Source organism: Pelecanus crispus, chromosome Z (genome assembly GCF_030463565.1).
Source record: "Pelecanus crispus isolate bPelCri1 chromosome Z, bPelCri1.pri, whole genome shotgun sequence".
In the NCBI taxonomy this organism is placed as follows: domain Eukaryota; kingdom Metazoa; phylum Chordata; class Aves; order Pelecaniformes; family Pelecanidae; genus Pelecanus; species Pelecanus crispus.
This window is the reverse complement of record NC_134676.1, coordinates 37,385,914-37,404,271: the sequence shown is the minus strand read 5'-3', so window position 1 is coordinate 37,404,271 and position 18,358 is coordinate 37,385,914. Positions and strand designations below refer to the sequence as shown.

Sequence of the window (18,358 nt, the reverse complement as noted above, 5' to 3'; positions counted from 1 at the left end):
TATATATAAAATATAAAGACTTTCTTACAAAGGGTTTAAAGCCTTAGGCAACACTCTTGTTTTTCCCTTTTTTTCCCTCTCCTAAGAGGTAAGCAGTGTGTTAGCAGGAAGGCTAAACTGTAATCCGAACAAGCAGCACACCATTTGTTCTTTGTTTTTGCTTATAAACCCTAGCTGTCAGAGTTTAAGAAACCCTATCCCTTGCCCAAGCCAGCTGAATTGCCTCCCTGCTCCTCCCTGGCTGCCAAGCTCTTGCTCTACCTGCAGAGAGAGAGGAGTCTCCTGCCCTGGCTCTGTTCGGCTGGGGCCTCGGCTGGTGCAGTCCTGCCTGCTGTGCTGCCGTCCTCCTGTAGCGTCACAGACTTAGCCAAATGCCTGGTCTTTCAGCCAGTACCTGGGAAATCTGTGTGTCTGGGCAAGCATGGAGGCACCCTGCAAGACAAGAATGCTGCCTCTGGTGAGGTATGAGCATTTAGTGGTACCAGGGTCGCTTTTGTTGTGTGAGTGTAGTGGTGATGCTGCAGTAGCTTCACTGACATGCTGTGCAGACGAATCTGGCCTTTAGAAACACGGTGTCCACCTTCCTCAAAAGCCATTGCTCTTGCTGACAGAGGCAGTCATTTTGAAGGGAGTGTGGAAGGAGCATGGTAGGATGGAGTTTCCCCTTGGAAAGAAGTAATGTCTAGTAACTAGATTTAGTAATTAAATCAGCTGTCAGGGTCAAAGACCTGCAGAGCTCTTTGGAGCTATGTAAGCAAGTGAGGGGGGGGGAGTGGTGGCTCTGGGCTCTTGTCATTGGCACAGTGAGGTGCCAAGGAGAACTGGGTGTGCAATGCGTGGCACAATGCTGCATTGCTCCTTCCCATCTGCCACACTTCACGGACAATCAACATGTGCAATTCAGAGCAGCCTGAGGCAGTATAATTTGCACATAGTACAGACAGATACAGACTCAGGGCCATTAAAGACATTCCCACGCAATCCCCTGTTTCTGTGTGAACTCAGCATGTGCAGGGCTCCCAACACGTGTGCCCATCAGTCACAGTGCCAAAGGCAGGCACCAGTGTAAAGCTGGTATCTGTGAAGGGCAAAGCATGTCCAGTGGGCTTCCTGCATTGGAAGCAAAACAAAAAGCACTGGCAAGATTCTCATGAGAATGAATTGTGTCTGTCGTCATAGTTAGTGATATTGACAAATTTCAACTTTTACACTTTTATTTATTACTTTATGCTGTCAGCTACTTTCCATGTCAGTGACAGGGTATATGCTTTGCCCTCACTATCTCTAGCAACAGTACTTACAAACTGATTTTGTTTCATCTTATTTTTTTTTTTTTTGTCAATTGTTTTTTCATGGGTCAGAAGCCATTTTTTGTTGTGCTAACTTTGCCTCTCCCTGCATAAAGCCTTCTTTATATGAGCGTGAATTGGTATACAAACTCAGATCAATGAGAAGCCACTATTGATGATCCTGTTTTAAATACATTTGATGAGCTACTTTGTGCTCTATTTTGCCAGTTTCTCTTTTTTAATTTGAAAAAAATTCTTCCAGATGAACCCTGCTGTGATACTTCTCTAATGCTAAGGCACTTGTATACTTTCAGCCTTGCTGCCTCAGCCATGCAAAATGCATTGGATGTCTCAGTAGAGGCTGTTCCAGGTTTTGTAACGATTCTGGCAAAAAAGAAGGACTGGAGTCTGTGATTTCATGGACTTTCTAGTCTCAATCTTCATCAGTGATCACTGAATGAAAGATGAGGCTGAGCACCACATTTACTTCTCAGAGGGACAGATGGAGAATAAAATGTATTGTTGTGTTCATGTCTTCACATGTGAAGTTGAGAATGCGAGCAACTAAATTGTATCTCACTGAAAAGACAGGGAAGGATAGAAATAAGTATTGTAATCAGAAGAGGAGATGCTGAGACATGGCTTTTCCCCTTATAAATCTGGATAAATAACCTGTTGGGTTGCATATTATTGAAATGCCTTAGTGAGAACTTTATATCAAAATTTGATATAAATGACCATGACCAGGCTTTATATTTGATTCTTATTGACTGGAGGGGATGTGTTGGGTGAAGATGATGAAGAGCAACGTAGGTGAAAGTGGTGATTAACCAACATGCTTTTAGTGTGAGAAATGTGTAAGTTCAGTAGAAAAAGAATGTCTGACTCTCCATTCCCTCATTTTTTTGCAAGCTAAAGTATTTGACACGTTCTTTGGTTTAGTTTCCACAAATAAAAGGTGAGTGTGACAGTTAATACATAACAATATTAAATATAAATACACCTTTAAACAAGAGGATAAAGGGAATGGTTAAACCGATGATTCCCAAACTGCAGCTGATGTGCAGAGCCATTGTTAGCACTAGTAGTTCTGAGCTTCCTATCTGTGTACGCCGCTAGCCTGTGAGAAAATATGACATTCAAAACAGTTTGAAAGCTTCTGTGTTAAAAATTAGGTAATTGAATGAATGAGATTAATTCATCCAATAACTAGCTGAAATGATCAGTGACTCGCTGGCACCTGCCATTAAGAACTTATGAGGACTTCTGTGATCCTGAAAATCTGGCCGAGAGTAAGCATTTGGTTCACCTTTTTCTACAAATACAGGTGTCAGCTTATGCTGATATAGAATAATCAAATTTATTTATGAACCAGTGTTTGGACACCAAACAGATAGTAAGGTGATCATTACATTTTTGTCTGATAGGGGAACTTTCAAAAAGGATCATAACTTAAAAAGGAAAAAATCTTCAATTGCAGTCCATATGACTATGGCCAGGAAAAACATTTCCAGCTAAAGGTGACTTTGGAAAACTCTGCCTATGGCTTCTATGGTTTTTAGAGCGTGTATGCAGACATACATGCCTGGAGTAGTTTAGCTATGCTAACCTTGCCACATAACAGGGGGCAGGAGTATGTCTCCTGTGGGGAACCTTTCAGCACTGCATTTTTCTGCTTGTTGCAGAACTGTTTTTCTTCCTTGAGGAAAATTAGTAGGGAGAACAAAACTGGAAGCTTGCTTTGAAGGTTTTGAAGGCTTTTTGACTTGACTGTTAACTAGAGCCATATGCATAAAAAGAGAATAATTATTCTCTTGAGAACCTAAGCTGGCCTGCTGTTCATTTTACATCAACACCAGCATCTATACTTGTTTTACTCAAAATTAATGACTGAATTCCCATTGTCTTCAGTACGGTTGCTTGCAAGTCTTAGGTCTGGTCTTAGGCTTGCATCTCTGTGTGTGTTTATGTATGTGTGAGGTATTATTTACCTGCAGTTTAGCTGTCTAAAAAGCGTATGCAGGAACATCATACTAGGGAAATTGTCAGTAAATAAGAGTAAAATCACAGCTCCCTTTTAGAAGAAACATTGTACCATTTGTTGGAAAAGGGCAACAGCAGAACCAGCTTAGTTTTCAAAACTTGATTTTGTCTGTTTTAAGAGAAAATGCTTTTGCTTTATTAATTTTTTTTTCTTCTTCCCCCCCCTATAATTCTGATCATTACCAGGATTCTTTCTACATTTACACTTGATGCTTCAAGGAGTTGCAAACTCCATTACTGAAGGCAGCAGCAACCTACAACAAAAGACTGAAGTAATAGGGGTTGCTTCATGCCATAGGTTGCTGAGGAAAGTCACAAGATGTCTTTAAGCATTGCTGCATAGAAAAAAAAGGGGTATACATTTACTGATTTCCATGATCTTGGACCAGCAGTGATTGCTTTATACTTCTGAAAGAGCAATAGAGGCAAGACATTAGCAAAAAAAGAATAAAGCAAGGCAAATGAAGAATTAAAAGAGATCTCCAAGACAGGGTGCAGAATTTTAATGGATGGAGATTTTTAAAATCTAGTTAAGACATCCTCTTTCCCCAAGGCAGGTAGATCATGTGTACTTTGTGTAACAGCTGTGTGCTTTTATAATACAGAATAAGGACAGAGTACTCCAACAGCTTTGCTACATTGTTTGGCTTTTGTTTTTAAGGTTAATAAACAACACGTCAGACAGCAGTAGATAAATAAGTAACCTGCATTACTTGTACAAAAAGTTATATAAATACAAGTTTTCTGTTTTGTTTTCTTTTTAGAGAAGGAAAGCGTCCTTTCATAAATATCCAGCAATCCTTATCTTAACTGAGATGCTGCCAAGTCACAATTCAGAGGACAGACATGTGAAATTAAATCCACACTGTATAGAGACAACACAGTGGCCCCTCCAGATCTGATCCTTCCTGTTTATCCTATGTAGTTACACAGCTACTATTCAACATGGGATCATCTGAATATGTTTTGCTATTAAACAAATTACAATACTTCTCCATACTGCTTTTTGTTAACTACTGTACTAGAAACATCCACCACATCGTCATCATCATCATGATCATCGTTATTATTATTGTTGTTAAAGAATTGTCCTTCATTCCATGCATAATTATCATTTCACAAATTAAAAACACCATCCCTCCCTCATGTCATAGTTTATAAAGCACTCTGTGCACAGTGAAGCAGATCCCCAATTAAATGCAACTGCTATTAAAATTAAGAGAAATACACTATTGCTGTTGATTTTAGAGGAACAAAATTCTGGGGAGATTTAAAAAAACCGAAAATAGTTTTATCTGGACAAAATAATGTACAATTATTAATATTGCACTTTTTGTACAAGAAATCCTAATAAATATACAGAAAAGATATACATTTACATACATAGAAAGACATTCTTCTTTTTTTAAATAAAAAGTTACACTGATGCTTAGCAACACTATTTCTTGAAGACCCATTTGTAGTAAAAGCGTTCACTGCCAGATGTGCTTTTAAGTAACCCAGCTTGAGACAGTTTAATGTCATGAACCTGGCACTGACCTCAAAAGTGGACTCCCAGTTTTGCTGAAAAATCCACGTGTCATGGAAGCTGTAACACAGCAGTCCTTGAACAGCATTTCATTAATGTACCACAGGGCATGAGCCCCACTGGGCGTGACAGGAGAGGCACAGCCAAACCTTTAATTTAGAGGTGGTCTCGAACCAAAGCCTCAGTTCCAGATAACTCTACTTTAAAGTTTCACAGTGCTCAAACCCCCTACTTTGCAGATTTCCTCTTAATTTTAAGGCCATATTCTAAGCAGAGCAGAGAGTACCCAGGAACTAAAAGGATGAAGCACTTCACTTGCTGAATAACCACTGCAGCTGGCCAGGGGGAAGGGCTCATAGACAGCATGCAAAGCCATGCTGTGGGTGTGATGTTTGAGCCTCACTTTTTAGATTGTATCTTCAGAGTGTTATACATGGGCTTAAAAATGTGCTGCTTTATTCCGCCTGTTTTATTGTGGGAGGCAGCTGGAGAGGAGCACGTTTGTTAACGTTTGTTTATTGGCATTAGTCCTCTGGGGCTGATGCTGAAACAATTCTGTTTCTACTGAGTAGGAATAACCACAAGAAATCAGAATACAGCTTTTTTCTACTGCTTGTCCGAAAGGCTTGGCTGCCAGGAGAGAAAAATTTCACATTAGCAGGATAGGAAAACCCACTTTCTCAAGTTCCTTTCCAAAACCTCAGGTATGAAAGCACCTGAACTCTGGGAACTGGTACTCCTCTCTTTTCCAAATACGTGTTAGTAGGATGGAGTATGTGAAGTAGCTTCTGTTACCACAGACAATTGCTATCTTTCCTGCCTGTGCTCTCTACAGGACAGCATTTACAGGTTTGTACTACAGTCTGTCAAAAGCAGATCATACTTTCTCTCCTTTGCCGGGATAATAATTAAAATCATCACCTCACCTCTGTGCTGAGGGCAACCCTCCTATCCCCAATCCTCCCTCACAAGGACAGCCTGCGAGCATTGTCGCGTATTTTAGACTCATTCACATTACACCCTATCGTTCAACTTCCCCAGACACCAGATCCTCAAAGATCATGAGGATCTCCCACTGAAATAATTTGAAGGCCTGGTGTGAGAAAGAGAGAGCGGTTTAGAAAGAAAAAAAGGGAATCCAATCTTGGATGTAACAAATAGGTTTATAAAGCCAAATCATATGCTTATATTCTCAAAGTAGTCTAAGACAGATGAAGTATCTGTATACTGCATAACTGAATGTTTAGTTTAGCCTTTTTTGGTTTTCTCCAGTACCCCATGACCTGTCAAGCTGTTTGATTATTTGTTTCACATTGTGGTGGTCCAATGTGAAGCTAGGTTTTTACTCTGATCTGCTTCCCCATCTATCTGTTGGTGTACCCCCAGACTTGTACATGGATTATGGGGCAGCCCCACTCCTCTCAGGCCCATTGCTGGTGGTGTGGGGCTCACTGACTCTTTGTGGTCTACCCTCATGAGCGTGTTTTTCTGCATTCTGTCTCCCAGGTTCATAGAAGGGAAAACTTGTCAAGTCCCTTTACAATAATGATTTGGTAAAAGGTTTTCTTTTTTTTTTAAAAGGGAAATAAATAAATAAAATGAAAAAAAAGAATTCCATTCCATTTATATTTTCTGTAAAAGTCCTTGCCTCAGTGAAGCAATGGCTGTGATCCCCTTGTTCCTCCATTTTCATTGCTTTTGTCTTCAAGCTTTTCCACAAGTCCCACAGCAACGTGACTTGAACTGGGTGAGCTGGCAGAGTTTGAGCTGCTTCACTTTCTCACAGTACCTTGTAGTGTCTCTGCACTCCACTGCCAAAGGGGAAACAAGGAGAAATGGTGATGAAGCAATGCAAGAAGGATATCTTACTGGAGAACATTTCATGGGGTGGCCGAGAAGGAGACCAAGACAGCTTTGTGTTGGGAGGTCTCACTATGAGCATATGCTTGACTTGCTGCAGAGACTGAGCAGGGATTTCAAGCAGCCAAAGTCTCAGAGGAGAACTGGTGGGCAGCCTTTGCTTTCAGAGCCTGGGGAGAGGGCTTCTGAGGCTGCTCCAACACACTGTCAGTTTGTCATCTACCAGAACTTTAGGGAGCCTCTAGGAGTTTCATAACAGTTGTTAAACAAAGATGAAGTAGTAAATAAAACTGGAAAATTATTTTAACAGAGCAGCTCAAAGATACTTTGGCCAACCTTTTGCATTTGAAGAGACAGTGTGTGGGAGTGCCACCCCAGCTGACCGAGTGTTGTGTTTGTGTGTTGCAGAACACAGCCTAGGATTAAGATGTTAAGACACTTTTATTGTGTTACCTCCCCTAGGACTTAGGCCCTGGTGTAATTTGGACAGTTTTTAAGGCCCACAGCCTCCTGCTTTTGAGCTCCAGATTGGAAAACTGTCCAGTATCCCTGCAAGACCTTGGGTGTGTTATTGCCTGAGGGACTCCCACTTCCCATACTAAGGCTGGAAAGAGGATCATCACACAGCAGTTTTACAGCCCTCTCCAGTAATGTCTGTGTCAAATAAGTCCACTGTTGTCTAGATGTGGGCCATTTCTATATAGCAGGAAGAGGCTGGAGGGACAGCAAAGGTCTTGCTTGGTACCTGTAAGCTTCCCTCTGCCCTTCCACTTCCATTAGGGCACCCCAAACTCAGTTCATGGGTTTGGATCTATGGAGTCCGCTTTGCCTCTGTTGAGAGGCTGTGTCAGAACTGGTACGACTGTAGGCAAGTACAGGCAGACTCTGCTGCAGTTTCTGTGATGATTGCACAGCAACTGGCTTGCATGCTAGAGGATGGGATCTGCCCATCAAAATCAGCATATGAAGTGGGAGCCAGGGCAAATGAAAAGACAGTGATTTAAACATGTGCAGCCTGGTGTTTCCCAAGCAGACATTGCCATAGTGGGGCATTGTTTCCAAAAAGGTACATCACCTGTTCTTTTTTGTTTTCTTAAATATTTGTAACTTTTCTAGTCTTTGGCAGGACCAATTAATTACTTGTTGCCTGAAAGCAAGCAGCCTCCACTCCAGGAATTCCTGTCATCAACCTACATGCGGGATTTAGATGTAATGTATTGTAACTGTAGCCAGCAGTCTGTGATTCATGTTTTTCTTTCTGTCTGTACCATTAACAGAAAGTTAACACTGCATCAACCATTTCACACACTATTAGCAAGGGGACACAATCCCAGGGCTAACACCATGGCCAACAAACTGCAATGGGCACCATTCCCCCTGCGGCGCTGAGTTTTGGACACTGCATTTTGCACATGTTCAGGCTGGAGGTTCCCCAGAACGCCTATCTGCAAGGTCCAACACTGCATTTCTAAGAGATGGCTCTGCCTTCTTTCCTCCCCCCGTGCCACACTGCTTCCCCTCCTCTCAGCAACGTACTGTTTTCACAGGGTGTGATGTTGCAGCGCTGCCAGTTCGCTGGCCGCGGCCTCCAGGAACAGTGATGCTCCAGCACGGGCTTGTTGGTGCGGACATGCACACAGTCCACGCGCCGGGACTGGAAGCCGTAGTTTCCGCATGTAGCCGTGCAGACAGTCCACAGGCTGACCCTCCAGTGCACGCCACAGATGTCAGTCCAGCAGTTCTGGGTGCTCAAAGGCCTGTGGGCAGGAGGGAGGGTTACCCATCAGCACACTGCCCAGCGAGCAAATGCACTCTCCTCTGGGTGTCATGCAAGCTCCAGGGACTGCAAGCCTTGTGTATCCCAAACGCAGTTCACTCAGAGCACTGTATGGGTCAGGTATTGAATGGGTGCAAGCGTGGGTAACTCCACTGAAAGGCAGTTTGTAACCGCACTCAAGGACCAGACCCTCAACAGGCGCACATTGGTATAGCACTACTGGAGCTAAATGACCATTTGAACTATTTGGCGATTTGGCTGACATGTCCTCTCCATGAAGTGCCAAACCAGAGGTCCACTGAAAAGATGCAATGAGTGAAGTGGTGACCAGTAAGACCCAGCAGGGCTTTGTAACTTTTTTATGGCTTTACACTCAGTGGGAACAAAACTGATTCTCTGAAACCCTCCTTTTCCCTTCAACACAGTCTTACAGAAGATGCATAGGCACACTTGGTTCCCACCTATTTGTCACACAGATAATGAAAATACATGAGTGGGAGCCAAAGAGCCAATTATCCCAGTCATGATCAGGCATGATTTACATACCTAAGTCTCATTGTAAAGTAAATATGCCTTTACAATATTGACAGTGACATTTATCTACAGGAAAACAAAAGCTGTGGAGTCCCTTTTTTTCCCCAGTTAGAGCTTGTGTTTAAATAAGAGAGAAGGAGACTGGCAGCTTAAGAGGAGAGAGCACAGCCTTCAATCAGGATTTGGCATGTCTAGAAGACTTCCCAGTTGTTGGCCAACTATTGTTTTTTTCTGGGGCTCATAGGAACAAATAGTGAAGCCTGGGCATAAGTCTGGTGAGATTTGTATCATGTAATTGTATGGGTTGCAGCATGACCTCTTTGTTACATAGGGGAAACCCAAAAGTTGTCAGTTAAATCACTAGTCCATTCAACATCTCCACAAAGGGTAGTGGTTTCAGATGAGAGATTTCTGTCCTACCTGGGTAAGGCACTGCATTGATCTGATGACACAGAAGTCCCATCTTTGGTCTGGCAAAATATCTGTCTGTGCTGTACAGCCAGTCGCGGTCCAATGCAAGGCCCATTACACTGTGAACACAGAAAAATCACTTAAGGGAGGCAAAAGGCAGGATGTGTTCCCCTTTTATAAAACTGCTGGCGAAATAAAGTGCATACTGCCGTGCAGTGGCTGTTGAGCTTTCGAGCACATCCTGCAGCTCTGCAGGCTTTGAAGGCTGAGCATGCAGTCATGTTCTGCCCTACCTCACTCTCCACCAGCAGCTTTAAAACTGCATTTCTGCATCTGTTCTGTAGATCCATTACCTCTCCTCTTCAGTAATTCAATCTTAAATACATCTGTTAGGGCAAATAAAATGCTCTCATGTCATTAGCCAAGAGCCTATGATCCATACAGGAAATCTCAATACATTCCTTTTATTGCACATTTTGCAGCTTGTACTATCACAATTTATGGGCAAATAGTTAATAACCAAGAATGCATTGAACCAAGAACATATCCCACTCCATTTAATAATTTAAAAGCATTGCAGGACAATAAACAAAAGCAGCAAGCTTGATGAACACAGCGGATGTGCAAGGCTGTTCCAATACTGAGGTAATCCTAACCTATTCAAGATTTTCAATCACATGCTTACTATTTAACTCTTCTAATCCTCTCCTTTGATTAAATAGTAATTAGCTATACGTATGAAGCATGTATTTGTGTTCTTTTAAAATTATGTCAAGTATTAAGAAACTTTGTTTTTCTAAGTATCTGGAAATTATATTCAAGAACAGACTGAGGGTTGAAGAAAGGGACCTTAGTGTGAGGGAGAAATTTTTGCCAGGCAGGGTTGCTGACCAATCCCTCTGACCCCTCCACCTCTCCATCAGTAGGAGCCCTTTTTCACACTACCATGCACCTCTCACATAACACTCCCTTCCTGCTGCTATTTCTTCCCTCCCTGACAGCTAGGAGAGAGAAGCAGTGACTGCCAGGTTTCCAGTTACTGCCAGTCAACCCCCTCATTGAGCAAGGTGGATGGAAATGTTCGCTGGAGTATGTGGAGCACTTCTGCAATATCTGCAGGGGCTAGCAGTCCTCATAACCAGCAAGCTTGAGCCACTAGTTTTAAAACACTATGGGATTACATAATGGAGACCAAAATGCCACTAACGTTAAATGAAGGAAAGGAACTAATTCTAGAGGTGGGGGTAGAGTAGGTAGTCAGTTTATTTTCTCTGTGAGTTGGGAAAGTTGGTCACTACACCTCGGTAACAGAGACCTGATACCCCATGATACTACCGAGAATGTCATTGATCCACTGAGCCACTGAACTAGTGACATGTTCCTAAGTGTGATTAGATAACAATCATCTGGCTTGGAGACTGAGCTGTATGGAATCATATAGGACTTGATTTTTTTTTTTTTTTTTAGGCTAGGTAGAAAAAATATTATATTATAATGTACAGAGGTTAGGTCTAACAAATTAATTCAGAACTTTTTGATTGTCTCAGCTGAGTATGATGTCATAGAGAACAATGTAGCCCATAATGATCTACAAAATAAGGATGATATAATTGGCTTTTTGCAAGGATAATCCAGTCCTTACCTGGAATTCCACAGGGAGTGAAAATTTGCTTCTTTCATTTAAAAGGATAATTCCACGCTTTACTCATAAATGTAATACAATAACTCAATCACCTTTCATGAGAGAGATTTCCAAAATACATAGGCAAGAGTTAAATGAAGTTGTTTTCAAGTAGTGAACAATAACGAGTTCTAGTAGCTGAAGACACTTTTTACTACCAACATCGTAAAAAAACCTGATGCAGTGCAATGTATTGTGCATATTACCCCAAGGAAATACAGAATGCATGTGGTTATTAATAACAAATTATCGTATTAGTCTAACCTCTAACACAATGAGATAGCTTTTGCCATTGTTTTCAAACTGACTTACCATGTGCTAATTAGAAAAGGAGGTAAAATATTTCATGATAGCTCACTATATGTCAAGACTGATAGTTACTACTCTAGGTAATTATTTTCTTAGCCTCTTCTTGCATGGTAAGAAGCCTTGCTTCTATACCTTTACCTGACTCATCATTTCAATTAGATGTATGACTACTTTGATTTTGTAAAACTGCTTTTTCTTTTTCACTTTGAAAATGTTTATTTCACCAAAAGTGATGTTAAAGTAGTATTGGTGTCTGGCTTTAACCTCTAGCAAAATTGGCTTCTGTGGTTTTAACCCTGTCTCTCATTCACCCTGGAATGCTGTACCCCTGTATGAATTGCTGCTCTGGAGATCTTTGGGCTCAAATCTGAGTTTCTGCCCCTAAGTCTGGACTGTAGTGGACTCATCAACACATATGGCTCAGTCAAGCTGGAGTGGAGAGAAAAGGGAAGAAAGCACATAGTAACGGCTGGTTCCAGGTTATAATTGCCTACATATTGACAAGTGTCTTTTCAGGAAATCTCATAGCTCACAGAAAGACAAAGACAAAATTCTCCTGCAGATTCCCACAATAAATCAATTAAACTCTAAATACTTGGAACATTTGGCATTTATGAAGTGAAGCTTTTTAACCTCTGATAATTGTATGACGCTGCAGGGAGAGAATTTGAAGATCTCCAAAACACCATGAAGTAGTCCAAAAATGCTTTTAGCCCTCCCTCCATTCTGCTTTTTGTCGTGAAGCAAATCAAGAAAGCTCCTACTTTTTGGTGTTCTCAGGCAACATCAGCAACTTTGCAAAACTGGGTTATTGTACAACTCCCCTGCCCCAAACGTATCACAATCATCAGTCCTGACTCCTGCCAGCCAAAACTGAAACACACTCACTGGGTGGTAAGGGGAATTAAGACTTGGAGAAGGCTATTTCCCAGATGTGTCACCTGTCACTATAGAGAAGAGCTGCAGACCTTTCCGCTGGGGATGATACAGGGGTCTGCAGTAAAGATCCTGTTCACAGGCAACATTTCTAGGGATCGCGGGAAGCTACAAAGAACCAAGCATACAGTGCATCAAATACAGAGTTGAAAGAGCTGAGCAAATTAGTTGTCTCCTCAAAAGCCTTCAGACCATACCCTAAAGATACCAGGGTGCAAAATCACTCCTCTTATTTTCTGTCACTTTTTTCTAGCCCACACTGTGAGGCTGTCCTGGAAGTGCTGGCTTGTTCCTTACCTGGCCCCAGGAGGAGGCCACCCACTCAACACAGGGCTGCCTGTTACAGTTCTGTGTGTCCACAGGGCGCTTGGACACCTGGGCACAAGCCTCATTTGACATTGGGACAGAGCTGCCTTTTGCTGTCAGGCGCTGACATGTCACTCGCCGCATCTGGATGCCTCCACTGCAGCTCCGTGTGCAAGGAGACCATGATGTTACCATCCATCTGTGAGAGAAAGGTGAACAGGTCAGGGAGCAGGTACGTGCCATCATCTGCAGGATCATTGGTGTCAACTGGTCTTTATGTATTGGACCAAAGAAAGACAACAATAGCTTGGTTCATTTAGGGTGTGATCCTGGAAGGTGCTGAGTGCCTAAGGCTCCCATATTAGTCACTGAAAACTACTCAGAGGATGAAAGCTGACAAAAGAGCACATTTTTCATTAAATTATCTTTCTCAAGGCTGTTTGGGCCCAGATTTCATTTTCTAGCCCTTACGGCTGTTTTTAAAGGCTTAGTAAATATTTCTAGCCCAGGGACAAGGGTTGCTCTTACACCACCGTGCCATGGAGGACTTGGTCACAGACTACAGTCACAACACCAGCAATGACTGGCCCATTTACACCTCTCAGTAGGGAAAACTATCTTCATAAAGTTGCTGGAATAGCTCACAGGCAACTTTGAACTTGCTGCTGACAACAGCCAAAAGCCTGCTGGGTCCTGCTGGTGTCTGCCTGCTCTGTTATGCCCCTGATGGCTGGGACAATCCAAAAAAGCCTGAAGGCTGCTGAGGGATGGGGCTGGTGCATAGTCAGCCCAGGGACAAATGACACCTTTCTTCTTTCCTCTTGAGCTCAGACCATGCATTCACCAGCTGAGGCTGAGGCTCTGAACCCCTCTGTGCTGGCGTTTAAAAAATCCCATCTAACTAGTAAAAAGCCTGTAACAACAGAAAATAATAGTCCAGGTCCAAAGTCTTACCAAGATGGACAACACATTTTGTCTCTTTACAGACCATTAAATGAAACACACATACAGTTGGTTTTGGGAAGGGGTTAGGTAGGAACAGGAGGGATAGGACTGATTACTAGTTTCCTGAAGAGTTTTATGGTCAGGTCAGCAGTTTGCTTCATTAAGTTTCAGGATACTCGGCAGGATTTATGTGTTATTGGGAGGAAAATAGTGCCTATCACATCCCTCACCAGCAGCGTTTATGATTACTTTACAGAATAGGCAATAGGCATTTTCCAGTCCTGTGGAGAGGCATCTATTGCTATTCCTCAGTCTTCTGTGGGTGATTAACTCCCCTGGTCAGAGAAACAAATATATAAACAAACACACTCCCAAGATAGAAAACAAAAACACTGCTACTTTTTTTCATGCAGTTTGGTGAGGTTGAATCTGAAGTTTCCACGCCCCTCGTAAAGCCCTGCTCTGCATTTCAATCAACTTATAGTTCCAAGCTTACATCTCAGCAGTTTCTCAGGAGCTGAGAGAGGATTGTGGGTTGTGTTACAGTTCAGGGAAGGTATAAAAAGACATAAACCATTCCCACGGAATTTACTGCCATCACCAAGGAAAACTGCTGCTAATGAGCGTGTTTCATATTTCATGAAATCTCTTTTGGTTTCCTTCTTATGACTCAGCTGGCAACTCAGAAAACATTTACCTGCAAAGTGGGATAGGAATATATTTTAAAAGGTAATTAAACAGAACCTTGCCATATACCCAAGACACAGTAGGAGTGGTAAATCTGGCTGCTTACTGCTCATCAAGTTGCTTAGCACCTCTCCTTGCCTCAGCTTAGACTCTCTTTTTTTAATACAAGTCCCAAATCACTGTTGAATGAGAGAAATTGTACTAAATTTCTCCTGAGATCCTGACTACTTTTAAGTGCTTGTGTACTGAAACACACCATGTCCACAGTGGAAATAAGGAAGTGGGGGAGTAAAAACACAGAAAAATATGGAAAAGCATGTTTACACATCTCAGCTAAGGAGCCACTGAATTAGAGAAGTAGGATATTTTTAACATGGAGGGAGTATAAAATTACACTGACTCTCTGGGTAGGCATTCAGAATGTATTCTTTTTTGCACCAAAGGGTGTCAAAGAAGGAGAGTGTTTTGCATGGGGAGGAAGCATTAGAGGAAGACTTAAGTGTAATCAGAAGTCTTTCAAGCTGTCCTGGCTCCATTGTGTTTAACAGTAACTGTAAAACAGGGGATTACAGGGTCAGAGCGCTACAATACCAAGGAAACCACAAGCTAGCAATCTCCAAAAGGAGGCAGAACTCAGTCTGACCCCACTTCATGCCCACTAGATCTGATGGGATGTGCCCATTTTACAAAAGACATTTCCACTCTGCTAAGATAATTCTTCTCAGCTGCAGCTACAGTCCTGCCCATATTGATGTTGAGGCAGCACAGAAACTCAGAATAAAACTCCAAAACAGCTGCTAAACCTAGCTTCTTGTCTGTTGTATTCTTGGGATAAATTGGTATGAGGCCATGTGGAACACAAAAAGGATATGACCCTACAGTTCTTGAGTGATGACACTCCCATAGGTATAGAACTCAGAACAGGCATGATATTGACATCCAACATAGGGTGAGACTGGAATCACCCCAGACAATTCCAGCTGTGAACTTTGCTAATAAAGAGTAGGAAATAGCCTCTCTGTTGTTTTCTAACCTAATTACTGAAGGAGTAATCTCTCTTTCTACACTCTCTTTCTACCATGTACTGTCAATGTCTTCACAAATCTTGCCACGAATTCCCAACTGTCTAGGTTAAGCACTCATAAATTCCCTTTTAGCCATGACTTTTCTCCACATAGACACCAGAGAGACTGCAATGGCATGATGTCCAGTGCAAAGAGCTCTTCAAGCACATCTTAAAAGCATATATCTATGACATTTTAACATGAGACAGACGAACCGTGAAGGGCAGTCTCTCCTGTTGCATGCGATGGGCTGCAGGGCTGGCTTGGGCTTCTCTTTGCAGTAGGATATGTTGACTTCAGCCCCATCCAGTAAGCACCTCAGCTGAGGCAGCTGCACCCCTTTGTGGCCACAGGAAGCTGAACAAGCCATCAGCTTGTCCACTGACCACTGGTATTCTGCCAAAAAGTGTAAGAGACAAGTTAACACTCAAAACCTGCCAGCAGGAGACCCTTAGAAAATAAAGTCAGAGGTGTTCTCCAGGATGAAATATTTGGACTCCCTGTCTCATGTGAAGGGGAGCCACCTACGCCTACAAGGCACCAGGCAATGAACAAATAAGGAATAGATTTCCAGCTGATGCAAGCCACTGACTGTCTTTGGTGTAACAAACCCATTTTTTTTGTGTGTAGAACCATCAGGTCTGAAAAGTGAATGACATGGTAGAGCAGTTAAGTGAAGCCAGATGCTAGTGATGCAGGACATTGTATCTATATTTTTAAAGGTGTGTGATTTAGTGAAGATGTGGTTAACTGCAGTTACCAGTAGTATCTAAGATTCTGTGATTTTACAACAGTGTGTTTCTCACCAGGTAGATCATACAGATCACCCATCCTGAAGATGAATGGGGGAGTTGCAACACATTTAAAATTTTATGGCAAAATTTAAGGAAAAGTTAAATTCTTCTCTACTCCATCCCTGACAGTTGGAGCAATGAAAGCTGCCTATTCTGTTCCAGCTCATCTGCACTGCTCTGTTCTGTGGCTTTATCACCTTCAGCTTATTTCTAGGGTAAATACAACAGTTGCAGCATTTTTACAAGTGAAGGGTTTTCGAGCAAGAAGAGACTGTGCAACAATGACTTTAGCAGATTAACAGAGGGGTTTCTAATTTTAGGGGTTCAAACTGTGACACCTCTGCCTTGAATTTCTGGACAAGAAAATTGTCCAGACTCAACAAGTGTTGAATCAGTAAGGTGTGTTTTATGCTCAGCAGGTCAGAAATATCAGGCATCATTTTGGTAAAGTAAAACCTAAGACACTGCAAGGTACCTGATAGTCCTGCAAATCTATATCCATGGCAGTAAAACATAAAACCCTCTATTTCCTGCTGTGTATGACAGTCCTGGCTTCACAGAGGAGAAATCCAGGATGAGAAAGGCAGTGCAGGGAAGTCCATGGGAAGAGCTTCACAGGGCAGCAGGATTGAAACAGGAAAGTTACCTTGTATAGCCAGGGATGTTTTTTGTGTGAGTGAGCCAGCCTCATTCTGAGCAAGGCAGCTGAATTCGCCATCAGGAGCATCACTGACATTGAGTATCTGAAGAATCCGGCCCGCTGCCAGGAGGCGATGCTGCAGGCTGAGAGGCTCACCAGAGTAAAGCCAGGTGATGTTTGGGATTGGATGACCATCCACAGCACAACCTAAAAAAACAGGGACATGAAAGAAATCTACTGACTACTGAACTTGCTGCAAAATTACATGCTTTGAAGTGGTCAAAATTAGGGGGGAAAGTTGATTCCATCCCATTTTCTCCGCATAATGAAAAAGAGGAATACTGTGGTAACAAATACCTTCTCATCAGCTGAAAAAAACGTTATCCAAAAACCAGTTAATCAGACATATGAAAAATCTCAGATCATTTTGGAAATATTTATATCAAGCCTTCTAAGGTTCCCATTATTTTTGATCATCCTCATTTTTGTGTTGAGGAAAGTGGGGGAAGGAGGTTACACACCTCACATAAGCTCAAGGAGTACTCCATCTCCAAACCTCCTATTTAAACCACAGGGCCACCTTCCTCTCTTGTTTTTTGTATTAAAAATCAGAAGATTTTGTTACACAAAAGTTTACACAAAGTTTTTGTTACACAAAAAACTGTTGAAAAAACAAAGAGACAAAATTGAGCCTTTAGAGGTTTTTTTGTCACAGAAATGGGCAATTCTCCAAGCAACAACCAACCAAACCCAGCAACTGAAAAATCCTGCTGTTGTGAACCATAGTGCGGGTATGCCTATTGATCATCAGCACAACTGATGAGGTTTAGGTTCACAGTGAGTTCTTTGCCTGTTGAGCTGAGGAAGAGCATCTGTAAGATACTATTTCCTGTGGTCCTCATACCAGCTGCACACTTGGCCAGTTTCATGATGAATTGCAAAAGATTTGTGAGACTTGCATATCCTGAGAAGGATAGCTAAGTTGCCTTACATATTTCCTGGGGAAAAAGAAAGAACTAGGCAATTTCTGTGGTGCAACCCATCCACACCAATTGCAGAGGTGGGGAGCCAGAAAAGCCTTGTGCAAGGCAAGGCATATATTACTTGGACTGCTTGTGGCTCAGGCTAGTCCTGCACTTCCATGCATCTCACTGATACATGAAAGGTCTGGCTAAGTTTCTGTAAATGCAATCTGTACTGATTGTTTGTTATACTGCAACTTTACACTGTTTTGTTTATATTAGTATGTATGTGTAATGAATGACTTCACTGTGTACAAAATCCCTTCTGAAGGAAACGTAGTATATAAACAAACATAACATACATACATGAACATTCACACTAACACTGTTCAAAAGGAATGGGATAAGAAAAGGAAGAGTACAAATTTAAAATGGAAGACAGTACTAGGATTAAGGAATAATTCAATCAACTGATATTTCTTCATTGTCATCTCCATGTTTGATTATTATTTATTACTTACTGAGACAAATAAGGATTTGAATATGATGCCTTTGTGGCTGCATTACACAATGAACAGACACTGCAATGTGA

General features: G+C 42.0%; 1 protein-coding gene across 1 annotated transcript in view; it reads right to left on the bottom strand.

The window, feature by feature from the left end:
- Window positions 1-6,564: 6,564 nt before the first annotated feature.
- The window catches only part of ADAMTSL1 (ADAMTS like 1), a 486,156-nt gene continuing 474,362 nt past the window's right edge, over window positions 6,565-18,358 (bottom strand). Inside the window, 6 exon segments of the mRNA XM_075727091.1 lie at window positions 6,565-6,671; window positions 8,257-8,477; window positions 9,452-9,561; window positions 12,666-12,873; window positions 15,586-15,766; window positions 16,811-17,011. Of these exon segments, the coding sequence (XP_075583206.1) occupies window positions 6,565-6,671; window positions 8,257-8,477; window positions 9,452-9,561; window positions 12,666-12,873; window positions 15,586-15,766; window positions 16,811-17,011 (1,028 nt within the window).